The 25,149-nt window shown below is 38.5% G+C and overlaps 1 protein-coding gene across 3 annotated transcripts in view; it reads left to right on the top strand.

Moving 5' to 3' along the window:
- Nucleotides 1-25,149, top strand: part of SLC16A9 (solute carrier family 16 member 9) — a 78,805-nt gene that overhangs the window by 43,028 nt on the left and 10,628 nt on the right. For all 3 annotated transcript variants that reach the window (XM_016918355.4, XM_507806.7, XM_054659634.2), the window contains exons 2-4: nt 4,905-5,136; nt 15,569-15,712; nt 19,436-19,531. In XM_016918355.4, coding sequence (XP_016773844.1) covers nt 4,941-5,136; nt 15,569-15,712; nt 19,436-19,531 — 436 coding nt within the window. In that variant the 5' untranslated portion in view covers nt 4,905-4,940. The remainder of the gene's footprint in view (nt 1-4,904; nt 5,137-15,568; nt 15,713-19,435; nt 19,532-25,149) is intronic.

The raw sequence follows: 25,149 nt of genomic DNA, 5'->3' as shown, positions 1-25,149 counted from the left end.
ACAGGAAATCACTAAATGGCAGTTTTAACTGTGTTCTGTTGACACTACATGTATCTTAAACTCTGAGATGATGACAGATCAGAAGCTGTTAGTCATCACTATAAAAACTTGCCTTTCTAGTCAGAGTTGATGTGCATGGGAACTTTGTATTTCCAAGGTTTGCTCTCTTAAATATTTACTGTGAGAATTTCTTTGGCTCTTGTCCTACATCCTGAAATGTCACCGAAGGCAGGGCATGGCAATGCAAGGTAGGGTGGAGGTGTGTGGTGTAGAAAGGCATTTTTGTCTACTTAGGTTTGAAAACTGATAAGGGAGATAATTCTCTTCATCCTCCCCCATTGCCCGCAACCTCCCAGGAATACTGGCTTTATTCATGATTCTGGTGCTTTGTCTCTATAAATGTGTACTTTTCCTGAAGTGCTGTGATTGGAGCATTTGAATGAAGGACAATCTCGTATGCATTTGTCTTCACACAACCTCTTAGTCTCTTTAGATGTTTGGCTATTTCTATCATATCCTATCTAGTTTGAGGAGTTCAGACAATATTTTCTTTAAAGAGGATTCTGAACAGAAATTGTAAAGTACTAAATTGTCATTAGAAAGATCAGAATTGCATTGTTTACTTTTACAATAGAGTAGGTACCAGAGAGAGCAAATTTCCAATGGAGGGACATATTTGATTACTACAAAAGTTTCTGATTTGGAAGTTTGGATAATTCTGTTAACACAATCATATGGTTTGAGTGTCTAGATTTTATACCTACAGTTTTGTTCACTAATTGTAACATCTCTCTGTTTTTGATTATTAAATGTTGAAAGTTAATTTGTGTAAAGACTTATGCACGTGGTGACATGAGTTCTGCCCAGTGCTCTGAAATCAAAGTGAAGAAATAAATCCATGGAAGCCCAGGCAAATGATGGGTGTAGCTATGACTCTCTGAAGGTAGCCAAATGCCTTGTCATCTAATTAGGCTGTGTATGAATGGATAATTGATATTGATATTCCTACTGTCTTCAGACATTATCTGTTGAAACCACAGCCAAGTTCATGGTTTGGCAGAATCTGTGGGCAAAGACTCTGTTGTACCTGACAGTAAACCTGGCATAGTGAAGAGACATGGAAGGTACAGGTTAAGTGGGAGGCCCTGCTGGGGACCTGAAGGTTAAGCCTTGGATCTCCAAATCCATTGCCATGTAAACTGTTTAGGAAAAGAAGGAAAATTTTTCTTTTCTTTTCTTTCCTTTTTTTTTTTGTTGTTGTTGTTGAGACAGGGTCTCACTGTGTCACCCACACTGGAGTGCAGTGGTGCAATTACTGCTCACTGTAACCTCAAACTCCTGGACTCAAGCCATCCTCCCACCTCAGCCTTTTGAGCAGCTGAGACTACAGCTGCACCACCACACCAGGCTAATTTTTGTATTTTTTTGTAGAGATAGAGTTTCACTATGTTGCCCAGGCTGGCCTTGAACTCCTGGGCTCAAGCCATTCCTTGGCCTCCTGAAGTTCTGGCATTACAGGCATGAGCCACTGTGCCCAGCCCAAAGCTTTAAATAAAGTAAACACCATTTGGTTACCAACACTAGTAGAAATCAAAAACAAAAATAGACAAATTTTGCCTATGAAGTAAAAAATCCCTCCGCCAAAATAGACTAACATAGTCAAAACAATGCATGAACCAAGGAAATTTAATCCAATAATTCATGGATGCTTCAGTAGTAGAAAACATATATTTTATCATATTAAGAGTTATAAAGGGAAAATTGTATGACCATCTTCCTATACACTGGAAATACATTTGATAAAATGTAATAACAATTATTTATAATAACACTCAAAAATATAAAAATGCAAATTACTTTCTTAACTTCGTAAAAGAAATCCAACTAAGCACCAGAGGCAACATCATGGTATTTGAGGGCATTCCCACTAAAGTTAAGAACAAGACAAAAATGTATACTTTTGTTAATTGGTATTATTCTGTATGTACTGTTCAATGCAAAGACAAAAGAAGGAAATTAGGGGCCAGGCACGGTGGCTCATGCCTGTAATCCCGGCACTTTGGGAGGCTGAGATGGGTGGATCACCTGAGGTCAGGGGTTCAAGACCAGCCTGGCCAACATGGTGAAACCCCGTCTCTACTAAAAATACAAAAAATTAGCTGGGCATGGTGGTGCCTGTAATCCCAGCTATTCAGGAGGCTGAGGCAGGAGAATTGCTTGAACCTAGGAGGCGGAGGTTGCTGTGGGCCGAGATTGTGCCATTGCACTCCAGCCTGGGCAACAAGAGCGAAACTTTGATTAATCAGCCTATGTGCCTGACACTGGTCTTGCAGTACAACTGGAAACCAAAACAAGGTGGAGGATGTCCTGAATTAAGATGTTTTCACCTCATTGTATAACAGAGACAGCCAATAAATCTACCATTTGATTTAAAAAAAAAAAAGGAAATTGGAAGTATAAAAATTTAAGACATATAAGGAGATAAAAAATTGTAACTGTAGGTGACTATATGACTGTATTGCATTGTGCATTGTATATACCCAAGAAAATCATCTGAAAATCCACCACAAATAGGAGAATTTTGTAAGGAAGTGGGATGTAAAATTAACATACAGACATCAATAGCTTTTAAGCATACGAACAGAAGACAAATAAATGACCCCAATTACAATATTAGCAGTGAGGATAAAATCTATAAAAATACAATACAATGAAATATTGAGGAACATTTTAAACACTAAGAACATAGATGGAGACTTGAACAAATGCAAAACATATTATGTTCTTAGAATGAGTTGACATCATAAAAGGTCAATTCTCCTTACATCAATTTTTAAATTTAACTCAGTCCTAATGAAAGCATCATCTGATTTCTTTTTGAACCAGAAAGGCTGATTCTGAAGTTCATATAGAACAGAAAACATGAATAGCTATAAAATATTGCAAAAGGAGTGTAATTATAAAGACAGAAAAAGCCCCATTAGAGATTAAAATATGGTAAAAGGACTTTTATAAAAAAGATTCTGTGATGAAACAAATGTGGTAATGATGTGTGAATAGACAGACCAATGGAACAGAATAGAATATCCATATACACCTAAGAATTAGGAATTTCAACCGGCTTTTCATCTCCAAAACGGTACACGACATTTATACTGTAAGAAATGCGAGTTGAGTGAGCCAAGATCGAGCCACTGCACTCCAGCCTGGGCGACAGAGCGAAACTCCGTCTCAAAAAAAAAAAAAAAAAAGAAAGAAATGCAAGTTGAAACTATGATGAAATGCTATTTTAAAACCAAGAAATTTGCAAAAATCCAAAAGTTTCACAACACATTCAAAATCCTGGAGACAATATGAATTAGCTCAATGCTCTTGAACTTAATTTGGTAATACCTGGCCTCAATGATCCTCCCAACTCAGCTTTTTCAGTATTTTCTGAAATTACAATTACAAATGTATATTCCCTTTGACTCAGCAATTCCTCTTTTGGATTTTACCTAACAAATATGCCTATAAGCAAAAAGATATATGAATATGTAAGGTTTTTCACTGCACATTGTTTTCCATTAAAGCCACAGGGACTGGTCGAACAAACTAAGATAAAGTCCCATACTGGAATACAGTGCAGAAGTAAGAAATGAATAAGGAAGATCAGTATGCATTGATGTGGAAGATCTTCCAGATATTTGTCAAGTGAAAGAGAACAAGGCACATACCAATGTATATAATACGCTATTTTTTTGTGTGTAAAAAATAGGGGAAATCTATATTTGAGTTTGCCAGTGTACGCATAAAGAAACTTTAGAAGGCTATACAAGAAACAAGATGCATTGGTTACCTGTGGAGGAGATAAGGCTTAGATGGGAAATAGGTAGACAGGGGACTGTTTATCTTTTGTCTTTTTTTCATTATGAACCATGCAAGTGTTTTTGCCTATTCAATAAGTAAATAAATAAGCAAGCATACAGCCATATGTATACATCCTATGTACTTATAAAAATGACCAAGGATGCTGTCTATGTATTGATAGGGAAAAATCTCTCAGGATGTTATGTGGACAAAGGAAGGTGGGGAATGTAATGTATAATATACTACTTTTTTATGAAAAAGAGAGACATTGAAAATATTTGCTTGGTTTTGCTTATAAATGCATAAAGAAACTGGAAAAACACTCCAGTTGGTGAACATTGTGATGTGCTGCCAGTTCCATTCCAGGCCTCCTTCAGGAATGACAGAGTCCTTGCCCCAGCTGTTGAGAATGCTGCCAGCCCTTATGGGGATAGATTGCCTCCTTTGAAGGGAGCCGCCTCACCTCAGATCACCACCCATTCCTGGGTAGCCACATCCAGTGCATGATCAACATGGAAGTGTGGATGGGCAGCTCCCAGCACCCAGCTCAGCACATCTCTGAAGGGTCATCCCAACTTTAGAAATCCCCTTCTTTATAACTGCAAGGTTATCTGCAGCTGATCTTCTCCCTCTGCCATCCGTGCCCTTCCATAGGCATCAACTCGAAAGCATTCCTAATCAGTCTACTTCTTGCTAGGAATCTGCTTCCTAGGGAACCCAAGAAACTAAAAACTAAGAAACTAAAATTAGTGGTTCTCTGTGGTTGAGCAGGGTGGGAATCTGGTGAAGGTGGACAAGGTTGAGAAGGCTATATTTCACTTTATGCCTTTTTATAATTAAAAAAAAATTGTACCATGTGTCTACATCATTTATTCAAATTATAAATGCAAATGTATTTGTTAACTTGCTATGTCAGTGATATTTTATGCTTTTCCATGTATGTCTTTGGAGAACCTTTTTTTTTTTTTTTACTTTAGGAGGAGATATTTTAACCCCAAGTGCTGTGCCCTACCACACTCTAAATAAGATTTTCTTTTCTGTTTGTTTTTGTTTAGGACCTGCAGAGAAACGCCTCCTGATTTTGTCTTACAATGGAACATAAAAAGTCGCCTGACGGTGGATGGGGCTGGGTGATTGTGTTTGTCTCCTTCCTTACTCAGTTTTTGTGTTACGGATCCCCACTAGCTGTTGGAGTCCTGTACATAGAATGGCTGGATGCCTTTGGTGAAGGAAAAGGAAAAACAGCCTGGGTTGGATCCCTGGCAAGTGGAGTTGGCTTGCTTGCAAGTAAGTGGATAAATTAATGCCTCTCTTTACTCTTTAATCATTTAATTACATTTACTACATCATGAACATTGTGCAAGGCAGAGAGGGCTTTCTTTTCAAAGTATAACATATCTTTTCCTGCCTTCATTGCAATGATTGTACTTTCACTATAATAAATCAGTGTGAAAATGCAGGCACTCCCTAAGATGTTAAATCATCCATCCATTCATTCATTTCTTTATTCATTTATTTTCTACGATGTGCCGGGCATTGAACTAGATGCTGGAAATGAAAAGATAAACAGCAAACACATGGTTCCTGCCCTTAAGAGGCTCATAGTCTTGTAAGATTCACACATATATAAGTAAGAATGAGTCAGGGAGATGAAGGTAGTGATCCAGGTATGCTCAAGGTACATTGGTAAGGACCAAAGGACAAAATGGCTCTCAGCAGCCTTCTAGGCAGCTTCTACATGGCTTGTGATTACTCTTCTCTGTTTCAGATACACTGTGGTCAAATCACATGTCCTGTGGTCATGAGAACTTCACAAGAAAAAGCTGACATAGCAAAGAGTCTCACAAAATCCAATCCAATCCAATCACAAAATTAAAATCCTCATTAAGGATTTTAATATAGTGTTATGTATAAGACATATGTGATATATTTTGTGTGTCTCCAAAAGTGATGTTCTTGATGAACAGTTACATATGATGTAATAGTGATTCCTGTCATCTTTAGAGAGAATAGTAGAGACTTTTTATTTTCCTTTTCACCATTAAAATCATATGCCACTTGAACTTCTAGAGTCATAGTTTGAACTCTGCAGTAATATTTAGTGACCATTATTCCAACATATTTGGAACTATTTAAGCAGAACAGATGGTGATCTAGATAGGGTCAGTAGCCCTGGGGTCTCTTCCTGTGTGCTATGAACTCACCATTATTCATTGAGTAAATCACAATCTCTATTCTTATGGGGAAAATAAGGACATTAAATATGATTTGTAAGGTATTTTTCAGCTCTAAAATGGTTTCATGAAAAATGCATTAGTCATTCCTTCTTTTAAATATGCTTCTCTCCTGAATTTTAAAGGGGATGTCTTTCAAAAAAAGCAATGCCTCCAATTGTTGTATTACCTTGTTAAACTATAAACAAGAAAAAAAGGCTTAAAAAACAATGCAGGATCATCTTGCTATGTCAGATAAGATGATTAAATATAAGTAAACAAATAAAAATAATATTGCCATTATGAGCTCAAGGGAAACAGGGAAAGTTTGCCTTAGATTTGTTTGATAGAGTTTCTCAAAATAAAGATTGTTTGTAAAGCCACCAAAGTACAAGTGGATGATAATTGATATGTTAATAATGTGATTTGAATGTATTGATTTCTAAAATAAGACCTGTAGTGGGGAGGAAATAATTTTTTTAATGTTCTCTAATTAGTCACCATTTCTATTAGCAAATACTAAGTTAAACAGAAATGTAATTACTTTGGCTTCCAGCAAGGGTCAAAGGATAATTAAAATGCTGACTCAATTAGCACATACTTGAAGAATGAAGCTTCTTTTCACAAGTCTGTCCAGGTTGGAGTAGAGGGCTGAGGCAAGCCGAGATCTCCTTAAGGATGGGCATTGGTGGTCAGAGCTGAAGCTGACTGTTTTTGACAATTCAACTGCAGCTCTACACGTTTTCCAAGTTTCTAGGTGGATGATAACTCATCTCAAGAGCCGGGAGCAGCCCTCTTTACTCTTAGGCAGAACTGGCTACATAATTTGCAGGCCCCAGTGCAAATTTAGTGACAGCAGAGCAAATTTAGTGACAGAATTTAGTGACAGCAGAGCACTAAACCAAGTGTGGGATCCTTCTAAACACTGGGCCCTGTGCAACTTGCATAGTCACAAATCCAACAAGCCAGCCCTGCTTGTAGGGACCAGAGAGTTAGGGCATCTTATCAAAATTCTGGGAGACAACAAGTACTTGAAGGAGCTTGAGGGTGGAGTCAGAAGCTAATTCAAGTCCTGGCTCTACCACCATTGAGCTGACTGACCTTATGCAAGTCACTTAACCTCTCTAGGTCCAATGCCTTTAGCTAGATGAGGAAGCAATTGCACCTGGTGAGCAAAGCTTTTAAAGATGAGCATAGAAAAATGAGGGCAAATAATTCAAGAATGAAAAGTGGTGGGGAAAAAAAAGGATGGCTAAATAGCTACAACTTACACCTGCGTGTGTGTGTATATATACATACACATATACATATACATATATATATACACTTTAGATATTGTGTACAAGTTTCAGCATAGCTGGCTCCATTGAACATATTGTATTTGATGTTATCCTCTTTGGGTTCCTCATAGCATAAATTAAGATGCAAACCCTGAAACAGTGTTTATATAGTATTAGCAAGCAGTGTCTGGCAGTGTGCAAGTCACATTGACCATCAGCTTTATGACAACTTTGCTCTACAGAGAAACAAGTGGATCATTAGTACCTTGGAAGTGGAATAAGTATTTTCATGTTGGTGACTCAAATGGTTATCAGTGGTTCTTAGCCAGGGAGATAATTAGGATCATCTATGGGACCATTTCAGCATATAATTGCGTGGATTTGACACGCAGACATTCTAATTCATTTGGTCCATGATGGGGCCTAGATTCATGAATTATTATTATTATTATTATTATTATTATTATTTGAGATTGGGTCTTGCTCTGTCACCCAGGCTGGAGTGCAGTGGTGCTATATTGGCTCACTGCAACCTCGACCTCCCGGGTTCAAGTGATTCTCCCAACTCAGCCTCTTGAGTAGCTGGGACTACAGGTGCATGTCACCATGCCCAACTATTTTTTTCTTATTTTTTGTAGAAACAAGGTCTCACCATGTGGCCCAGGCTGGTCTCAAACTCCTGGGCTCAAGGGATTCTCCTGCCTCAGCCTCCCAAAGTGTTGAGATTACAGGCATAAGCTACTGTGCCTGGCCTCATGAATTTTTTAAAGTCCCCAAAGTGATTTTTAGTTAGGAACTACCACTGGCTTAAGCCCTCTATATTTAAATTTTAATCTTTCACTTTTTGATAACTCTCTGATATATGATTTGCTTTGACATTTTTAAAATAAAGAGAACTATTGTAGATTTCTTCTTGTGTGTGGCACTACTCATGCCGTGTAAATCATGAAAAGTAAATTGTCTGTAAACCTGCAAAAGAAAGGGACCATTCAGGATGAAAGATGAAGACAGTTCTTGGAAGTATGGGTGGGAGAGGGAGCTGGAACCTTGCCAAGACTGTGCCTAAGCATGTGAAACATAAAGTCCTACTCCTGGGCTTTGGCAAACCTAGATTTGGACAGTAGCTCATAATAGCATATTACAACTGTGAAAAGGCATGAAATTCTGGACTTTATACTCTTCATAATCTTAATTCCTAATTCGTTTTCCTTGAGACTTAAATAATTGAGAAGAAAATACTTCTTCCCCTTGCTTGAATTCTTTGTTTGTCCAGATAATCCCTGGGATGAATAAAGCTGGGGAGGAAGGATCCTACCCTCCTGGGTTATACATTGTGAATGAGCTCATCCTCATTACATATATTCCTAGGGTCTCTGAGCTAGGGATGCCAATATAGAAAACACCATCCATGTTTCTAAAAGGTTTGTAGTCTCAGGGAAGAGACAGAAAAAAAAGGTAACTAATAATTTGAGAATTCACAAATATCAAGGAGAATAGCAATGGCAAAACAATCTCTGAGGTTTTAGAGGGATAGCCTTTGAGGAAGCTATTGAGATGGGCCAGATAGGAAGACGGACTTTCATAGGCAGATAGACAGGGAGAGGGAAGTCCATGCAAATTACCTTTATGCAGAGGCCTGGATTTGGTACTGCAGAGGCTGTGTTCTCATGGAGTAAATTTGGCTGGAAAGGAGGGATTGTGTTGGGAGGTGTGTCGGTCAGTTTTATGTTTCAACTTGGCTAGGTTACATTCTCCAGTTGTTCAAACACCAATCTAGGTGTTGCTGTGAAGTTATTTTGTAGATGTGAATAAAGTGCATAGTCACTTAACTTTAAATAAGGTAGCTTATCCTAGAAAATCTAGGTGGATTTGGCTCAATTGTTGAAAGGCTTTAAGAGCAGAAATGAGCTTTCCCAAAAGAAGAAGTTCTGCTTGTAATTGTAGCTGCAGCCTATCCCTGAGAGTTCCAACATGCCCTTCCTAATGGCCTCCTCTGCAAATTTTTGACTTGGTTAGCTAGGCAGGTATTGTCTGGCTGCCTAGTATGGTTGTGCCAAACGTGTAAGCCAATTCCTTGCAACAAATGTCTTAATATATGCTTCCTACTGGTTTTGTTTTTCTGGTTGAAACTTGACTGATATGGGAGGAATGGAAGGTAACTGAACTAGAGAGCTATCATGGCCTTGCATTGTTTTAAGATGAGCTAACACACCCTTTGGCTAGATATTGTTCTCCAAATTCAAGGAAACGGTGGTTCTGTTTCTCACACTACCCAAGTGCTGAAACAGCAGGAAATAGCACGGACATCTAGTCTGCAGTTTTGTACTCAAAGCAGATTTGAGAGTCCTTGCCCTCTCCCTTTTGTCTTCACTTCCTCCAAAGGTGTTCAAACTCATAACACGAGTCAGTAAACGCATCACCATGTTAATATAATGAGTCAGTATGGCCAGGCCCACTTGCTGAATGAGTTATGAGTGCTGGCAGAGCTGGGTTTGGGCATTACCCCTAAGCACTGTTAACTCCTTCAAGGAGTACTGAATTCCTGCTTCTCTTAAGGATTCTGTTGCATTGGCAGGTTCCCAGTGTGCTAGGCAGTTTTAAGATTGGTAGGAATAAAGACCAGGTTTTGGTTAAGCTTTCTGCCATCTCTAAATACCACCAAACCCACTAAAATGAAAGGCAGTCAGGGTATATGAGATCAACAATTTGAGTGGGTGTGGCTCCTTAGTGCCTTTTTCTTTCTCAAGGAGATGAACTTGAGATTTATAGTCTTTGCTGGAGCAAGGATTGAGGAACCTGCAATTTGGAGGAGCTCACACCTTGGGCTCCCTGAATTTTAGGTGGAAAGGTAGGACCTTCACAGGCCCAACTCATCCACTCTGTTAGGAAATCCTTGCTGCATGGCAGGTCCATAACCCGGTTACTACTATATTCTGTTTCTCACTGTAGCATCAGCCAACTTATGTATTCACTGCAGCAGACCTGGCCATCCTTCTACGCCTGGGACTCTCTGAAACTTTTTAGGAAAAAGAAGTGTGACACAGGAAGGGGAACATCACACTCTGGGGACTGTTGTGGGGTGGGGGGAGGGGGGAGGGATAGCATTGGGAGATATACCCAATGCTAGAGGGCGAGTTAGTGGGTGCAGCGCATCAGCATGGCACATGTATACATATGTAACTAACCTGCACATTGTGCACATGTACCCTAAAACTTAAAGTATAATAATAATAAATTTAAAAAATAATAATAAAAGTAGCTAAACTTTAAAAAAAAAAAGTGCGTGGAGGTTGAGTTTATTTCCTAAAGGGAATAATTTCATTCCCAAAACTATCCTATAATAAATTAAAAACTGAAAAATCACGTTATGTTTCTGTTCCCTCCATTTAGAATAGATGTTCATCCCTTTTGTTGACATAACCATACTTCGCAGCCTAGTTCAAGGCTTAGTTCTGTGGCCTTGGTTTTTCTTCCTCTTATGAAATCCCCAAACAAGCCGTCTGAACCTTTCTTTTGGTGCTTTTGGCCTTGGGTTTTATTTTAACCCTTGATGCGAGTTTGTTTTGCCTCTTGTCTAAGTCCTCGATTGTGTTTGATTTCTCTGTGTCCTTTTCTAACATGATATGAGATTCTAGTACTGTGCTGTCCAGTAGGGTGGGCACATGTGGCTACTGGGCACCTGAAATGTGGCTTATTCCAGTTTAGATGAGCTATAGGTATAATAAACACACACTGCGCTGGGTGTAGTGGCTCATGCCTGTAATACTTAGAGCTTTGGGAGGCTGAGGCAGGAGGATCACTTGAGACCAGGAGTTTAAGACCAGCCTGGGCAACATAATGAGACCCTGTCTCTATAATTTTTTTTTTTTTAATTAGCCAGGAGTGGTGGTAACTTGGGAGGCTGAGGCAATAGTGGCTTCTAAACACCGATACTGACAACAATAATATTGGCTCTTGAACACTAATACGCAGGCAGTGGTAAGTTCAGGAAAAACTTTCACCAAAGGCAAAATGAATATAAAGGCAATGATAGATGAAATGTATGAGTGTGTGTCTGTGTGTGTGTGTGTGTGTGTGTGTGAAGTTCTATTATCTTCTTACTGTCTTGCATTTTATTCCGGAATTACATCCTTCTCACTATTTGCTTATTTAAACATTTCTTCTTCTCTAATTAAGCAGTAGTAATAATAGATGGTTATTACTTTTTTTTTTTTTTTGAGACAAGAGTTTTGCTCATTGCCCAGGCTGGAGCACAGTGGCGTGATCCCAGCTCACTGCAACCTCCACTTTCCCGGTTCATGCAATTCTCCTGCCTCAGCCTACCGAGTAGCTGGGATTACAGGCATGTGTCATCACACCTGGCTAATTTTTGTATTTTTAGTAGAGGCAGGGTTTCGCCATGTTGGCCAACCTGGTCTTGAACTCCTGACCTCAGGTGTTCCACCTGCCTTGGCCTCACAAAGTGCTGGGATTACAGGCTGGAGCCACCATGCCCGGCCAGTTATTATATTTTTAAAGTATCTTGTGAAAATAAAACATTAGGAACCCTCGCCCCTTTTTCCCCCCTTTTTTTCCCTAAAATTGTTCAGGTTCAAAGGTGTGGAATCACTGGTTCATGTCACAGGTAAACTAACTTTTGTTCCAAAGTTCCCTTCTGCAAAGTTTTCACTTTGCATTGTAAGAAATCTCCTGAAAGTAGCCCTTTGATTTAATCTGTCTCTTGAAACTCATCCAGTGCTGAGGAATAATAGATGGTTTATCATCTTGAGGCCTTGCACAGTTACTACAAAGAGCTAAATACATAAATATATCACATTTTGCAGATGTGACTTGATGGTCACTTTGATACATTTTGTCTTGTTATTGCTGAAATATGAGGCTATTGTGTTTTAAATCTATGTGAATAGAATCTATAAATAAACCCAGGTTCTAAGGATAAGGGTAAAATAATTTTGCTCTAAACTATTGAACACCAAGTGATTATAAATTTTATGTTTTCATCTAACATAAGTTCATAAAGCTATGTTATCTATAAGACATTAACAAAAGTACCATTACCAGTGGTGAATCCATACAGGTCTGCAGCAGACTTGATCCTTGCTTCCTTGGAGGAAAGAATTCCGCCAGGGGGCAGAAGTGGGTTTAAAGCAGAGAAAGAGACCAAGGCAAGTTTTAGAGCCGGAGTGAGAGTTTATTAAAAAGTTTTAGAGCAGGAGTGAAAGGAAGTATTTACACTTGGAAGAGGGCCATGTGGGCAACTTGAGAGATTCAGGTGCCCCATTCAGCCCTTGACTTGGGGTTTTACAAGTTGGCATGGTTCTGGGGTTTTTCCTTCTCTCTTGATTCTTCCCTCATGGTTGGCTGTTGCTCAACTGCCGCATAGGCAGTGTTGGTCATTTGGGAGGGTGACCACGTGCATAGTGTGTTTACTGAGGCTGTGCTCATGCTCCGTAGGGGCAGTTTTCCTTTACCAGTCAAATGCCCCCAGAGGAAGGTCGTACATCCACCATTTTGCCTCTTAGTGAGCATGCCAGAGTCCACTTGTCCAACTCCTGAGATCTTATTGGGAAGCTGCTGATCACCAGCTCCAGGTGTTTTCTGTCTACTGGGAGACTCTCTTCCCCTGGTGTTGGCTGTGGCCAATTATCATTTCAGAAAAACAGTTTAATAAACATCTGACCATCACCTGATGGTTACTGGAAATTCCTGGGTGAGGCGAGGGCTCTCCTGCCCTGCTCATGTCTGCCTAACTACCTACTCTAACAGTACCTTGATGTTCTTTACTAGTAATTTGATTTCTAGGAAAAAATTAAGATCCCAATTGAACTATTTCTCAATCAGGGAGAATGCTGGTCTGACTTTGGCCTTAGACCTGTCATTGGCTAGCTATGGACTCTTGGTCAAATCACATGATCTTTCTGAGTTCCAGTTTCACCATTTTTAAATTGAGGTGTTTAGACCGTTTTCAACTTCCAAAATTTCAGCTCTAAAATTTTTTGTCTTTAATCTCTGACCTAACGATATATTTCTCTAAATCAGCAGCAGATGGCAGTGTGAAAGTAGAGAATTTTAAAACCTGTTTCCATTTGCTGTTTCCACTGTAAGAGAATTTCTGTTCATTTTTTCCTAATGCTTAAATTGTTCTTCAAAAAAAATCATTTGTTAGGCAAAAAAAGTGACTTAAGAATTTATCACATAGTTGATAATGATGCTGTATATTTCATACAGCAGTGGCTTTGGTTGTACATGCTATGAAAATTATTACTCCTCCATCTTGCCCCCACACTCCCAGGCTCTGAGGCTTCCTCATGGAATTAGCATGCATTAAAGAGCATAAAGTCCTATTTTGAGGATGAAACTTGAAACTTTTCAAGTATGCCAGGAATAATCTCTGTGTGTTTCAATTCCAATGTGTTGTAAAATTTGTGAACACTGAAACTCAATGTCAATGTAGTTTGGTAACAACAGAGAAGGGTCATGCCTTATGCTGTCAGACATTCATTTGTAAAATTAGACTCTTAAAACTGTTTCTATTTTTGAAGTATCTAAGTATTTCTCATTGGGTGTACAGACAGCCCAACTATTGGATGATAAATTTGGTCTTTCAAATGGATTTTCCTTTTAAAATACTGGCACAGAATATTTCCCTCTATTTGTCATGCAAATGTATCAGTCTCCTCTTCTGCGCTGACTCACACAAGAGGGCCTGAAAATGTGAGGGTCCAATTTATGGCCAGGAAGGAATGTGGGAGAGCCTTAAGCATCAGGAGCTATGATCTCAGTGTATCTCAGGGGCCATAAACTGGTCTTAAATATGTGTATAAGAAGTTCTCTGGTATTGGGAAGAATGTAAGAGCATAGTGCATGGGTTATTGGAACCTACCTCTGTCATTTACAAACAGTGAGACCATGATGGATTCCATTGTTTCTCTGAGGTTGCTTCAAAAAGTGGTAAAAGACACATACATACAGAAAAGTGTATGTATCATGACAGTATAGCTTGATGAATGCTCATGAACTGAATACACTCATATAATCATTACATTCATGCCAAGAACAAGAACATGAGCAATACCCCGCAAGTTTGGCTTTGCGCTCTTCTGATTATAACTCCCCAGCCCCTACTAAAGATAGCCAGTATCCTGACTTCTAACACAGATTAGTTTTGCTTGTTTCTGTAGTTTTTATAATTGAAAGTATATGGGTTGTACTTTTTATGTTGGGTGTCTTTCATTTACATTGTGTCTTTCATTTACATTGTGTTTGTGTGATACACCCTTAATGTGTGTAGTTGTAGATCATTTTCACTGCCATATAATTATGTATATAACTCTAGGTGTTTATGTGGAATTGAATTCCACATAGAATTGAAACTTCTGGGTTTTACAGCGTGTTGTGTTCGGCTTTAGTAAACACTGCCAGCAGTGTGTGAGAATTCTGTTCCTACCGCTTTCTTGCTAACAGTATTGTCTGTCTTTAGCCATTCTGGTAGGTGTGGTTTTTGAAAATTGGAGATCAACTTGAAAGGTTGTCAACTCAGTTCAGATATACTTCTCTTTGCTTTCAAATCCTTGGTCTTTCTTCTACCATTGACTTGAACAGCTTCTTTGAGCTTCAGTTTCCTTCCATGTTAAATGAGACTGTTGGGCTAAATAACCCTTAATGTCCTTTTATTTCTAGTACATTAAGTTCTGTACTTCTGAGTACAGTCCTAGTAGGAAAGAATTTCACTATCACTTAAATTCTGTTGCATGAGCTGTTGCCCACTTACGTGTAGAACAATTCCAGGTGATGGTCACTTTTGCCTGTCAGTCAACAGGGCACAGTAACACGGTCAGGTGGGTACTATTATAATTCCCGTTTTCAGATGAGGAAACTAAGGCACAGAATGATCAAATAAGTTGCCCAAGACCGAATAGCTACCAAGTAGTAGGGCTAGAATTTGAATAAAATCTGACTCCAGAACCTCCATTTTACCTATGTGATAATATCATCCTTTAATTTCATTATCAAAAAGAATGGGACTAACAGTAGTATCCACATCCCAGGGCTGCAGTAAGATGAAAATGAGATGAGATTGTTCATGTGAGCTGCCTCATATAGTGTCTGCATATCATAAATATTCAGTGTATTTTATTTTTGTTGTTTTATGGTGGAAAGAATCATTTTGAACTTAAGATGGATGGATCATATGATAATAAGTGAAGGTTTCATTTCTTTTTTTAGGTCCTGTCTGCAGTCTCTGTGTCTCATCTTTTGGAGCAAGACCTGTCACAATCTTCAGTGGCTTCATGGTGGCTGGAGGCCTGATGTTGAGCAGTTTTGCTCCCAATATCTACTTTCTGTTTTTTTCCTATGGCATTGTTGTAGGTAAGGAACCTCATCACTATGACTTTCCTAACCTTCAAGAGATACACATCATTTCACCAGTGCCAGGTTTATGATCCAGTTAATGTAAAGGAGTGAAAATGCTCACTAATAATTTACTTTCAATAACCACTTCTCCAAAAACTGTTGCTTTAGTGAAAAAAACCTGCCCAGTGAATCAAAATGTTTGAAAGAACAAACAATCCATACTCTGTCTCCTTGCAAGGCACAGGGAAGTTTTTCATCTCAGCCCTTGTCTCTCTATAGCACGTATGGGAAAAGTGAGAGGGGAACATAAAACTTGGGTGTTATTGACATCTGTCACTTCTCACTAAATTATGAAGTGGCCCTTTTCCTATTGGGCAGTCAAGCAAGATTCTTTGAAGCTGTTTGTGTTCACAAACAGCTGTTTGCATTCCATAGCATCTGTTGCTGTGGACCCAAGTCAAAAGCCACAGCACAAGTAAAAAGTAGATTTGAAAGCATGTATTACTATTTTTTTTAGAGATAAGACATGAGTGAAGAAAGCTGAGTGGTGGGATGATACTGGTTACAGGGGAGGAAAGCATAGGAGGCGCAGGGCCTTAGAGTACTGAAAATTCGGGAAGATATCCTTGTCATGTCATTACACTAATTAGGTTCAGTGTTAAAAATCACCAAACTTGGTATTTCTAGGGGCTGTTGGTAGGGACTTAGAAAAAGATGGCCTCCAGCTTTCAAGTTTCTTCTTAATGCCTGAAAGGAGCTAATTTTATTGACTATCACTATTCCTTTTTTCTGCCTGGAAATATTTCTCCAATAATAAATAATAGAAAATGTAGCAACTAATATTCACTGTGTACTTATCATATGATAGAGACTGTGCTAAATGCTTTATATGATCTCATTTCCTCTTCACAAGAACCCATTTTACAGAGAGGGAAAGTGAAGCTCAGAGAAGTAAAAATATTACTAACTAAATTAACAAAGCTAGGAGACTTCATCTGATACTTAGAGACGCTCAGTCTGACACTCAGTAGTCCATTTATATGGGATTTGATATTGGCTTAGGCTTACACTTATGGCTATTGCCGCTGATGGTGGAGTTACAGGGCTTTCACTTGGTTTTCCTCACTATGATGATGTTGTAGGGAATGATAACTCTTATTGCTTTGTCCAAGGGACCAAAGAACAATGTAGGGAGTTCTATCAGCTCTTGTGTATATGTGCTATAATTAAATATCAGGGACTGGGGAAAGGACCATTGGCTGGGCAGTTGGGGCATAATCCCATATATTACCTGCCCCATGTAAGCCCACTCTAAGGGGAAGCCATGCAAACTCTTCATGTCTCTAACAACAATGTTCAAAATGTATTTCACTTTCCTCAGTGTACAGTTACTTAAATAGATGGCATAGTTCTCTCTGGGGAAAGACTCACGTTATCATTCCATATATACCAACTTGTCATCATGTTTGTTGCAGTGTCCTTGCTCCTAGAGTCCTGGCCTTTCCTTCATTTAGTGGATTCTGGGTCAGAAAACAGGCTCAGGTCTGAGGACGTACATAGCTCTGATTTGGCAATAGGTTCTGATTCTCAGTGACTAAGAGGAAACTGTCAGCTCATGGAGGGAGCACTGGACTTCAGGTCAGCAGACACAGGTTCTGTGAGTTTGAGCAAGCTCCTTCATCTCCACGAATGACTGTACCCTCCCTCATCTGTGAAGGCAGGCTAAGAAACCTACCTCGTGTGGGTCTTGTGAGGACTAAATGATGTCAAGCAAGATAACAATAAAATAAAGAGTTGAGTTAGATTTCAATTAATAAAAATATCTCTCACCACGGTAATTATTGGGGACCTGTGAGTTACTGCTTGCTGGCAAATTATTAATATTTACCACCATGGTTGATTTCTTCACAGTTTTATTTCATCAGTAGGCTCATAGTATAGGGCTCATGGAATGTTTGTGGGATAAATAAATGGGATAATAATGAACACTGGCACTTTCATTCTGTTACCATTTGAAATAGAGTATCAAATTGAAAAAAAAGTGACAGGAAATTATTACACAGTCTAAAATCTCATTCCTGTATCATGAGCTCTTTAGAAAAATAAGAAGGGTTCAGTCTAATGGTAACATTTGTAAGATGCAATTCTGTGCAGAATCATTTTAGTATAACATTTAAAGTTTAGAAGTTGCTGTTTCAACTTTTTTGGCATTGACACTTAGTAACCTGAAATGTCTTTTTTTCATGTCTTCAATGCTTAACCTTTGACACAGCTCTGACAACGGAATCACAGAAAGCATGTAACTTTGCATTATTTACAATAAAACCGCCTCCAAAGGCTTTCAGAAATAGTCTTAGTTAAGGGTGACACTTTTTGGCTTCACAAAATTGATTGGTTAGAAACAGTTCTTATTTCATGTTTTGAAGTGTCCTCTGTGTAGTAATGACAACTATATAAATTAATCCAACTCATGTCTTAGATTTTGAGAGTATTTTTTTCCCCATAAATGACATAAAAGGGCACTCTATTTTTAAAGGGTTATTTAAAGTCTAGTTGTTTTAATCTCTCTCATTTCATTAATAAGACTCTGTGTGCAATCATGGATAATCATCTGAGTCATGGGTTAAGTGCTGATTTCCTAAAATGTTTATGCAGTGTATTTGTTAAATTCATGTATTCTTTTAAATCATAGTCCAGGTAGCTATTTTAAGTAAGGAAAATGACCTTAATAATTCACATAATAGGCCATAGTTAAAATTCAATTATTAGACTATGGCTTATTTGTTGTTTTAGAGTGATCCTCAAGAACAGATAATGTTGTGGAAGAAAAGCATAAAGTAAATGACTGAGGGCCAACGGAGAATTATATGAAAAACAAACTGGGGTTGTCAGATTCTTAAAAGGGAAGAAAATATTAAGCTAACAAACGAGAGCCTTGGAGATGATCTGGAGATAAATATTACCCTTGGGATTCAGGAAGAGAAATTTAGTTGCAACATTTTTTTTGTTGCTAATTATAAAATAATTTCAAATTTACAGAAAAGTGGAGAATAGTATAGCAAACAACCATATGCTCACCAATAGTTGTCAGTATTTTGTTGTATGTGCTTCCTTTTTTTGGTGAAAGTATTTTAAAGTAAAGACATTACTACATTTTACTTCTAAATAAGGTAATATGCACCTCTAAAAGATGAAGACTTACAGATATAAATTTCACTGTGGTGAGATGATATGAGAACCCCACAGGGCCTTCATATTGCAGACTGGGTTGTGCAGGCTAAACTCTAACAAAATAGCTTTGAGTGATCAAGTGTATTTTAAAAAGTTGTTTAGAGGACTTAGAAGAGGAAGAACACTGAGCTGGGGGCAAGGACTTGGAAAAGGCATAGATCTCTAAGGGGCAAACTTGATCAAATTTGCTATTTGGTATGTGAATTTAGCCATTTTCTTTCTTTCTCCATAATCTCTTAATTTACATTGGCGTTATTCATTCATGCTTTAGAAATTGGATACTTTTTTACTGGACCCTGATCTTAAGGTGGGTGTGGGGTGAAAAATGAGGCTGCCCAATGGTGTCTATTGGGGCTACACACATGGAAGGAATCTAGAAGTCTGTACTTGTAACAGTTTTAGCCAGTGAGTAATGGAATGTCTTATTGGACATACTTGTTTTTCCTTTTTTCTCTTGCATTGAAGTAATGCAGTGTCTTAATTTATGCAATGTCTTCTCATGCTTAGGTCTTGGATGTGGTTTATTATACACTGCAACAGTGACCATTACGTGCCAGTATTTTGACGATCGCCGAGGCCTAGCGCTTGGCCTGATTTCAACAGGTATATTTTCAAAATGAGTACAGTATTGTCACCATTCAGTCTTCTAAACAAAGTAAAAAGTTACCAAGCACAGATATGTTTAACCAACCATTACCCAGCTACCAATCAGGTAGCAAAATAATTTCTTTACTTCTGGAAGGAAAGTTTATTTTACACCATATATATGGCAGTAGCTTTCGTTTTTTTTTTTTTACATTTTACATTATAAATTTTTATGTCTTATATGGGATGTTTTCTAAAATATATAGCTCTTCTAAAATTGTAAACTGATATTTAGTATAACATTAATAAATTTTTACAGGGACACCTATGATTGTCAAAGCACTTTTAGAAACTTAAATTTAAATGACCATAAAACTTGAAAAGTTGTCTTTATGATATTTCTAAAAAAGCTATTTTTTCCTGCCATTGTGTTTGCTTCCTGAAAGTCCAAAGTAAACCTTCTCGTTATTTATTATTTATTATTATTATATTTTAAGTTCTGGGTTACTTGTGCAGAACATGCAGTTTTGTTACATAGGTATACATGTGCCACGGTGGTTTGCTGCACCCATCAACCCATGATCTACATTAGGTATTTCTCCTAATGCTATCCCTCCCGTAGCCCCCCACCCCCCAACAGGCCCCGGTGTGTGATGTTCCCCTCCCTGTGCCCATACGTTCTCATTGTTCAACTCCCACTTATCAGTGAGAACATGTGGTGTTTGGTTTTCTGTTCCTGTGTTAGTTTGCTGAGAATGATGGTTTCCAGCTTCACTCATATCCCTGCAAAGGACACGAACTCATTCTTTTTTAAGGCTGCATAGTATTCCGTGGAGTGTATGTGCCACATTTTCTTTCTTTCTTTCTCTTTCTTTCTTTCTTTCTTTCTTTCTTTCTTTCTTTCTTTCTTTCTTTCTTTCTTTCTTTCCTTCTTTCTTTCCTTCCTTCCTTCCTTCCTTCCTTCTTTTCTTTTTTCTTTTTTTTGAGACGGAGTTGCACTCTTGTTGCCCAGGCTGGAGTGTAACAGCACAATCTTGGCTCACCACAACCTCCACCTCCTGGGTTCAAGTGATTCTCCTGTCTCAGCCTCCCGAGTAGCTGGAATTATAGGCATGTGCCACCATGCCCGGCTAATTTTTTGTATTTTTAGTAGAGACAGGGTTTCTTCATGTTGGTCAGACTAATCTCAAACTCCCGACCTCAGGTGATCTGCCCCTCTCGGCCTCCCAAAGTGCTGGGATTACAGGCGTGAGCCACTGTGCCTGGACTATGCATGCCACATTTTCTTTATCCAGTCTAAGATTGATGGACATTTGGGTTGGTTCCAAGTCTTTGCTATTGTGAATAGTGCTTCAATAAACATACATGTGCATGTGTCTTTATGGTAGAATGATTTATAATCCTTGGGGTATATATCCAGTAATGGGATTGCTGGGTCAAATGGTATTTCTAGTTCTAGATCCTTGAGAATTGCCACACTGTCTTCCACAATGATTGAAGTGTAAAAGCATTCCTATTTCTCTACATCCTCTCCAGCATCTGTTGTTTCCTGACTTTTTAATGATTGCCATTCTAACTGGCGTGAGATGGTATCTCATTGTGGTTTTGATTTGCATTTCTCTAATGACCAGTGATGATGAGTTTTTTTTCATATGTTTGTTGGCTGCATAAATGTCTTCTTTTTTTCTTTTCTTTTCTTTTTTTTTTTTTTTGAGACGGAGTTTTGCTCTTTTGCCTAGGTTGGAGTGCAGTGGCGCAATCTCAGCTCACTGCAACCTCCACCTTCCAGTTTCAAGTGATTCTCCTGCCTCAGCCTCCTGAGTAGCTGGGATTACAGGTGCCTGCCACCACGCCCGGCTAATTTTTGTATTTTTAGTAGAGACAGTGTTTCCCTACGTTGGCCATGGAAGTCTTGAACTCCTGACCTTGTGATCTGCCTGCCTCAGCCTCCTAAAATGTTGGGATTACAGGCGTGAGCCACTGTGCCTGGCCAGATGTCTTCTTTTGAAAAGTGTCTGTTCATATCCTTCGCCACTTTTTGATGGGGTTGTTTTTTTTCTTGTAAATTTGTTTATGTTCCTTGTAGATTCTGGATATTAGCTCTTTATCAGATGGATAGATTGCAAATATTTTCTCCCATTCTGTAGGTTGCCTGTTCACTCTGATGATAGTTTCTTTTGCTTTGCAGAAGCTCTTTAGTTTAATTAGATCCCATTTGTCTATTTTGGCTTTTGTTGCCATTGCTTTCGGTGTTTTAGTCATGATGTCTTTGCCCATGCCTATGTCCTGAATGGTATTGCCTAGGTTTTCTTCTAGGGTTTTTATGGTTTTAGGTCTTATATTTAAATCTTTAATACATCTTGCGTTAATTTTTATATAAGGTGTAAGGAAGGGGTCCGGTTTCAGTTTTCTGCATATGGCTAGCCTGTTTTCCCAACACCATTTATTAAATAGGGAATCCTTTCCCCATTGCTTGTTTTTGTCAGGTTTGTCAAAGATCAGATGGTTGTATATGTGTGGTGTTATTTCTGAGGCCTCTGTTCTGTTCTATTGGTCTGTATCTCTGTTTTGGTACCAGTACCATGCTGTTTTTGTTACTGTAGCCTTGTAGTATAGTTTGAAGTCAGGTAGTGTGAAGCCTTCAGCTTTGTTCCTTTTGCTTAGAATTGTCTTGGCTATATGGGCTCTTTTTTGCTTCCATATGAAATTTAAAGTAGTTTTTTTCCAATTCTGTGAAGAAAGTCAATGGTAGCTTGATGGGAATAGCATTGAATCTATAAATTACCTTGGGCAGTATGGCCATTTTCACGATATTGATTCTTCCTATGCATCAGCATGGAAGGTTTTTTCATTTGTTTGTGTACTCTCTTATTTCCTTGAGCGGTGGTTTGTAGTTCTCCTTGAAGAGGTCCTTCACATGCCTTGTAAGTTGTATTTCTAGGTATTTTATTCTCTATGTAGCATGTGAATGGGAGTTCACTCATGATTTGACTATCTGTCTATTATTGGTGTATAGGAATGCTTGTGATTTTTGCCATTGATTTTGTGTCCTGAGACTTTGCTGAAGTTTCTTATTAGCTTAAGGAGATTTTGGGCTGAGACAATGGGGTTTTCTAAATATACAATCATGTCATCTGCAAACAGAGATAATTTGATTTCCTCTCTTCCTATTTGAATACACTTTATTTCTGTCTCTTGCCTGATTGCCCTGGCAAGAACTTCCAATACTATGATGAATAGGAGTGGTGAGAGAGGGTATCCTTGTCTTGTGTTGGTTTTCAAAGGGAATGCTTCCAGCTTTTGCCCATTCAATATAATATTGGCTGTCGGTTTGTCAGAAATAGCTCTTATTATTTTGAGATATGTTCCATCAATACCTAGGTTATTGAGAGTTTTTAGCATGAAGGGGTGTTGAATTTTATCGAAGGCCTTTTCTGCATCTACTGAGATAATCATTTGGTTTTTGTCATTGGTTTTGTTTATGTGATGGATTACGTTTATTGATTTGCATATGTTGAACCAGCCTTGCATCCCAGGGATGAAGCCAACTTGATCGTGGTGGATAAGCTTTTTAATGTGCTGCTGGATTTGGTTTGCCAGTATTTTATTGAGGAAATTCGCATCAATGTTTATCAGGGATATTGGCCTGAAATTTTCTCTTTTTGTTGTGTTTCTGCCAGGTTTTGGTATCAGGATGATGCTGGCCTCATACAATGAGTTAGGGAGGAGTCCTTGTTTTTCTATTGTTTGGAATAGTTTTAGAAGGAATGCTGCCAGCTCCTCTTTGTACCTCTGTTAGAATTTGGCTGTGAATCCGCCTGGTCATGGGCATTTTTTTTGGTTGGTAGGCTATTAATTACTGCCTTAATTTCAGAGCTTGTTATTGATCTATTCAGAAATTCGACTTCTTCCTGGTTTAGTCCTGGGAGGGTGTGTGTGTCCAGGAATTTATCCATTTATTCTAGATTTTCCCGTTTACTTGTGTAGAGGTGTTTATAGTATTCTCTGATGGGATTTGTATTTCTGTGTGATCAGTGGTGATCTCCCCTTTATCATTTTTTATTGTGTCTATTTGATTCTTCTCTCTTTTCTTATTTGTTAGTCTGGCTAGCGGTCTATTTTGTTAATTTTTTCAAAAAACCAGCTCCTGGATCGAGACCATCTTGGCTAACACGGTGAAACCCCGTTTCTACTAAAAATACAAAAAATTAGCCGGGCGTGTTGGCGGGCGCCTGTAGTCCCAGCTACTTGGGAGGCTGAGGCAGGAGAATGGCGTGAACCCGGGAGGCGGAGCTTGCAGTGAGCCGAGATGGCGCCACTGCACTCCAACCTGGGAGACAGAGCAAGACTCCGTCTCAAAAAAAAAAAAAAAAAAAAAAAAAAAAAAAAAAAAAAAAAAAAAAAACCAGCTCCTGGATTCATTGATTTTTTTGAAGGATTTTTCATGTCTCTATCTCCTTCAGTTCTGCTCTGATCTTAGTTATTTCTTGTCTTATGCTAGCTTTTGAATTTGTTTGCTCTTGCTTCTCCAGTTCTTTAAATTGAGATGTTAGGATGTCGATTTTAGATATTTCCCACTTTCTCCTGTGGGCATTTAGTGCTATAAATTTTCCTGTAAACACTGCTTTAGCTGTGTCCCAGAGATTCTGGTACATTGTGTCTTTGTTCTCTTTGGTTTCAAAGAACTTATTTATTTCTGCCTTAATTTTGTTATTTACTCAGTAGTCATTCCGAAGCAGGTTGTTCAGTTTCCATGTAGTTGTGTGGTTTTCAGTGAGTTTCTTAATTCTGAGCTCTAATTTGATTGCACTGTGGTCTGAGAGACTGTTTGTTATGATTTCTGTTCTTTTCCATTTGCTGAGGAGTGTTTTACTTCCAATTATGTGGTCTATTTCAGAATAAGTGCTGTGTGATGCTGAGAAGAATGTATATTCTGTTGATTTGGGGTGTAGAGTTCTGTTGATGTCTATTAGGTCTGCTTGGTCCAGAGCTGAGTTCAAGTCCTGAATATCCTTGTTAATTTTCTGTCTCATTGATCTGTCCAGTATTGACAGTGGGATGTTAAAACCTCCCACTATTATTGTGTGGGAGTCTAAATCTCCTTATAGGTCTCTAAGAACTTGCTTTATGAATATGGGTGCTCCTGTATTGGGTGCATATATATTTAGGATTGTTAGCATTGATCCCTTTACCATTATATAATGACCTTCTTTGTCTTTTTTGATCTTTGTTTCTTTAAAGTCCTTTTATCAGAGACTAGGATTGCAACCCCTACTTTTTTTTACTTTCCATTTGCTTGGTAAATCTTCCTCCATCCCTTTATTTTGAGCCTATGCGTGTCTTCGCACATGAGCTGGGTCTTCTGAATACAGCACACCAATGGATCTTGACTCTTTATCCAATTTGCCAGTCTGTGTCTTTTAATTGGGGCATTTAGCTCATTTACATTTAAGGTTAATATTGTTATGTGTGAATTTGATCCTGTCATTATGATGCTAGCTGGTTATTTTGCCCATTAGTTGATGCAGTTTCTTCATAGTGTCGATGGTCTTTACATTTTGGTATGTTTTTGCAGTGGCTGGTACTGGTTGTTTCTTTCCATATTTAGTACCTGCTTCAGGAGCTCTTGTAAGGCA

Source organism: Pan troglodytes, chromosome 8 (genome assembly GCF_028858775.2).
Source record: "Pan troglodytes isolate AG18354 chromosome 8, NHGRI_mPanTro3-v2.0_pri, whole genome shotgun sequence".
NCBI lineage: Eukaryota > Metazoa > Chordata > Mammalia > Primates > Hominidae > Pan > Pan troglodytes.
This window is presented reverse-complemented; position numbering and strand designations above follow the sequence as displayed.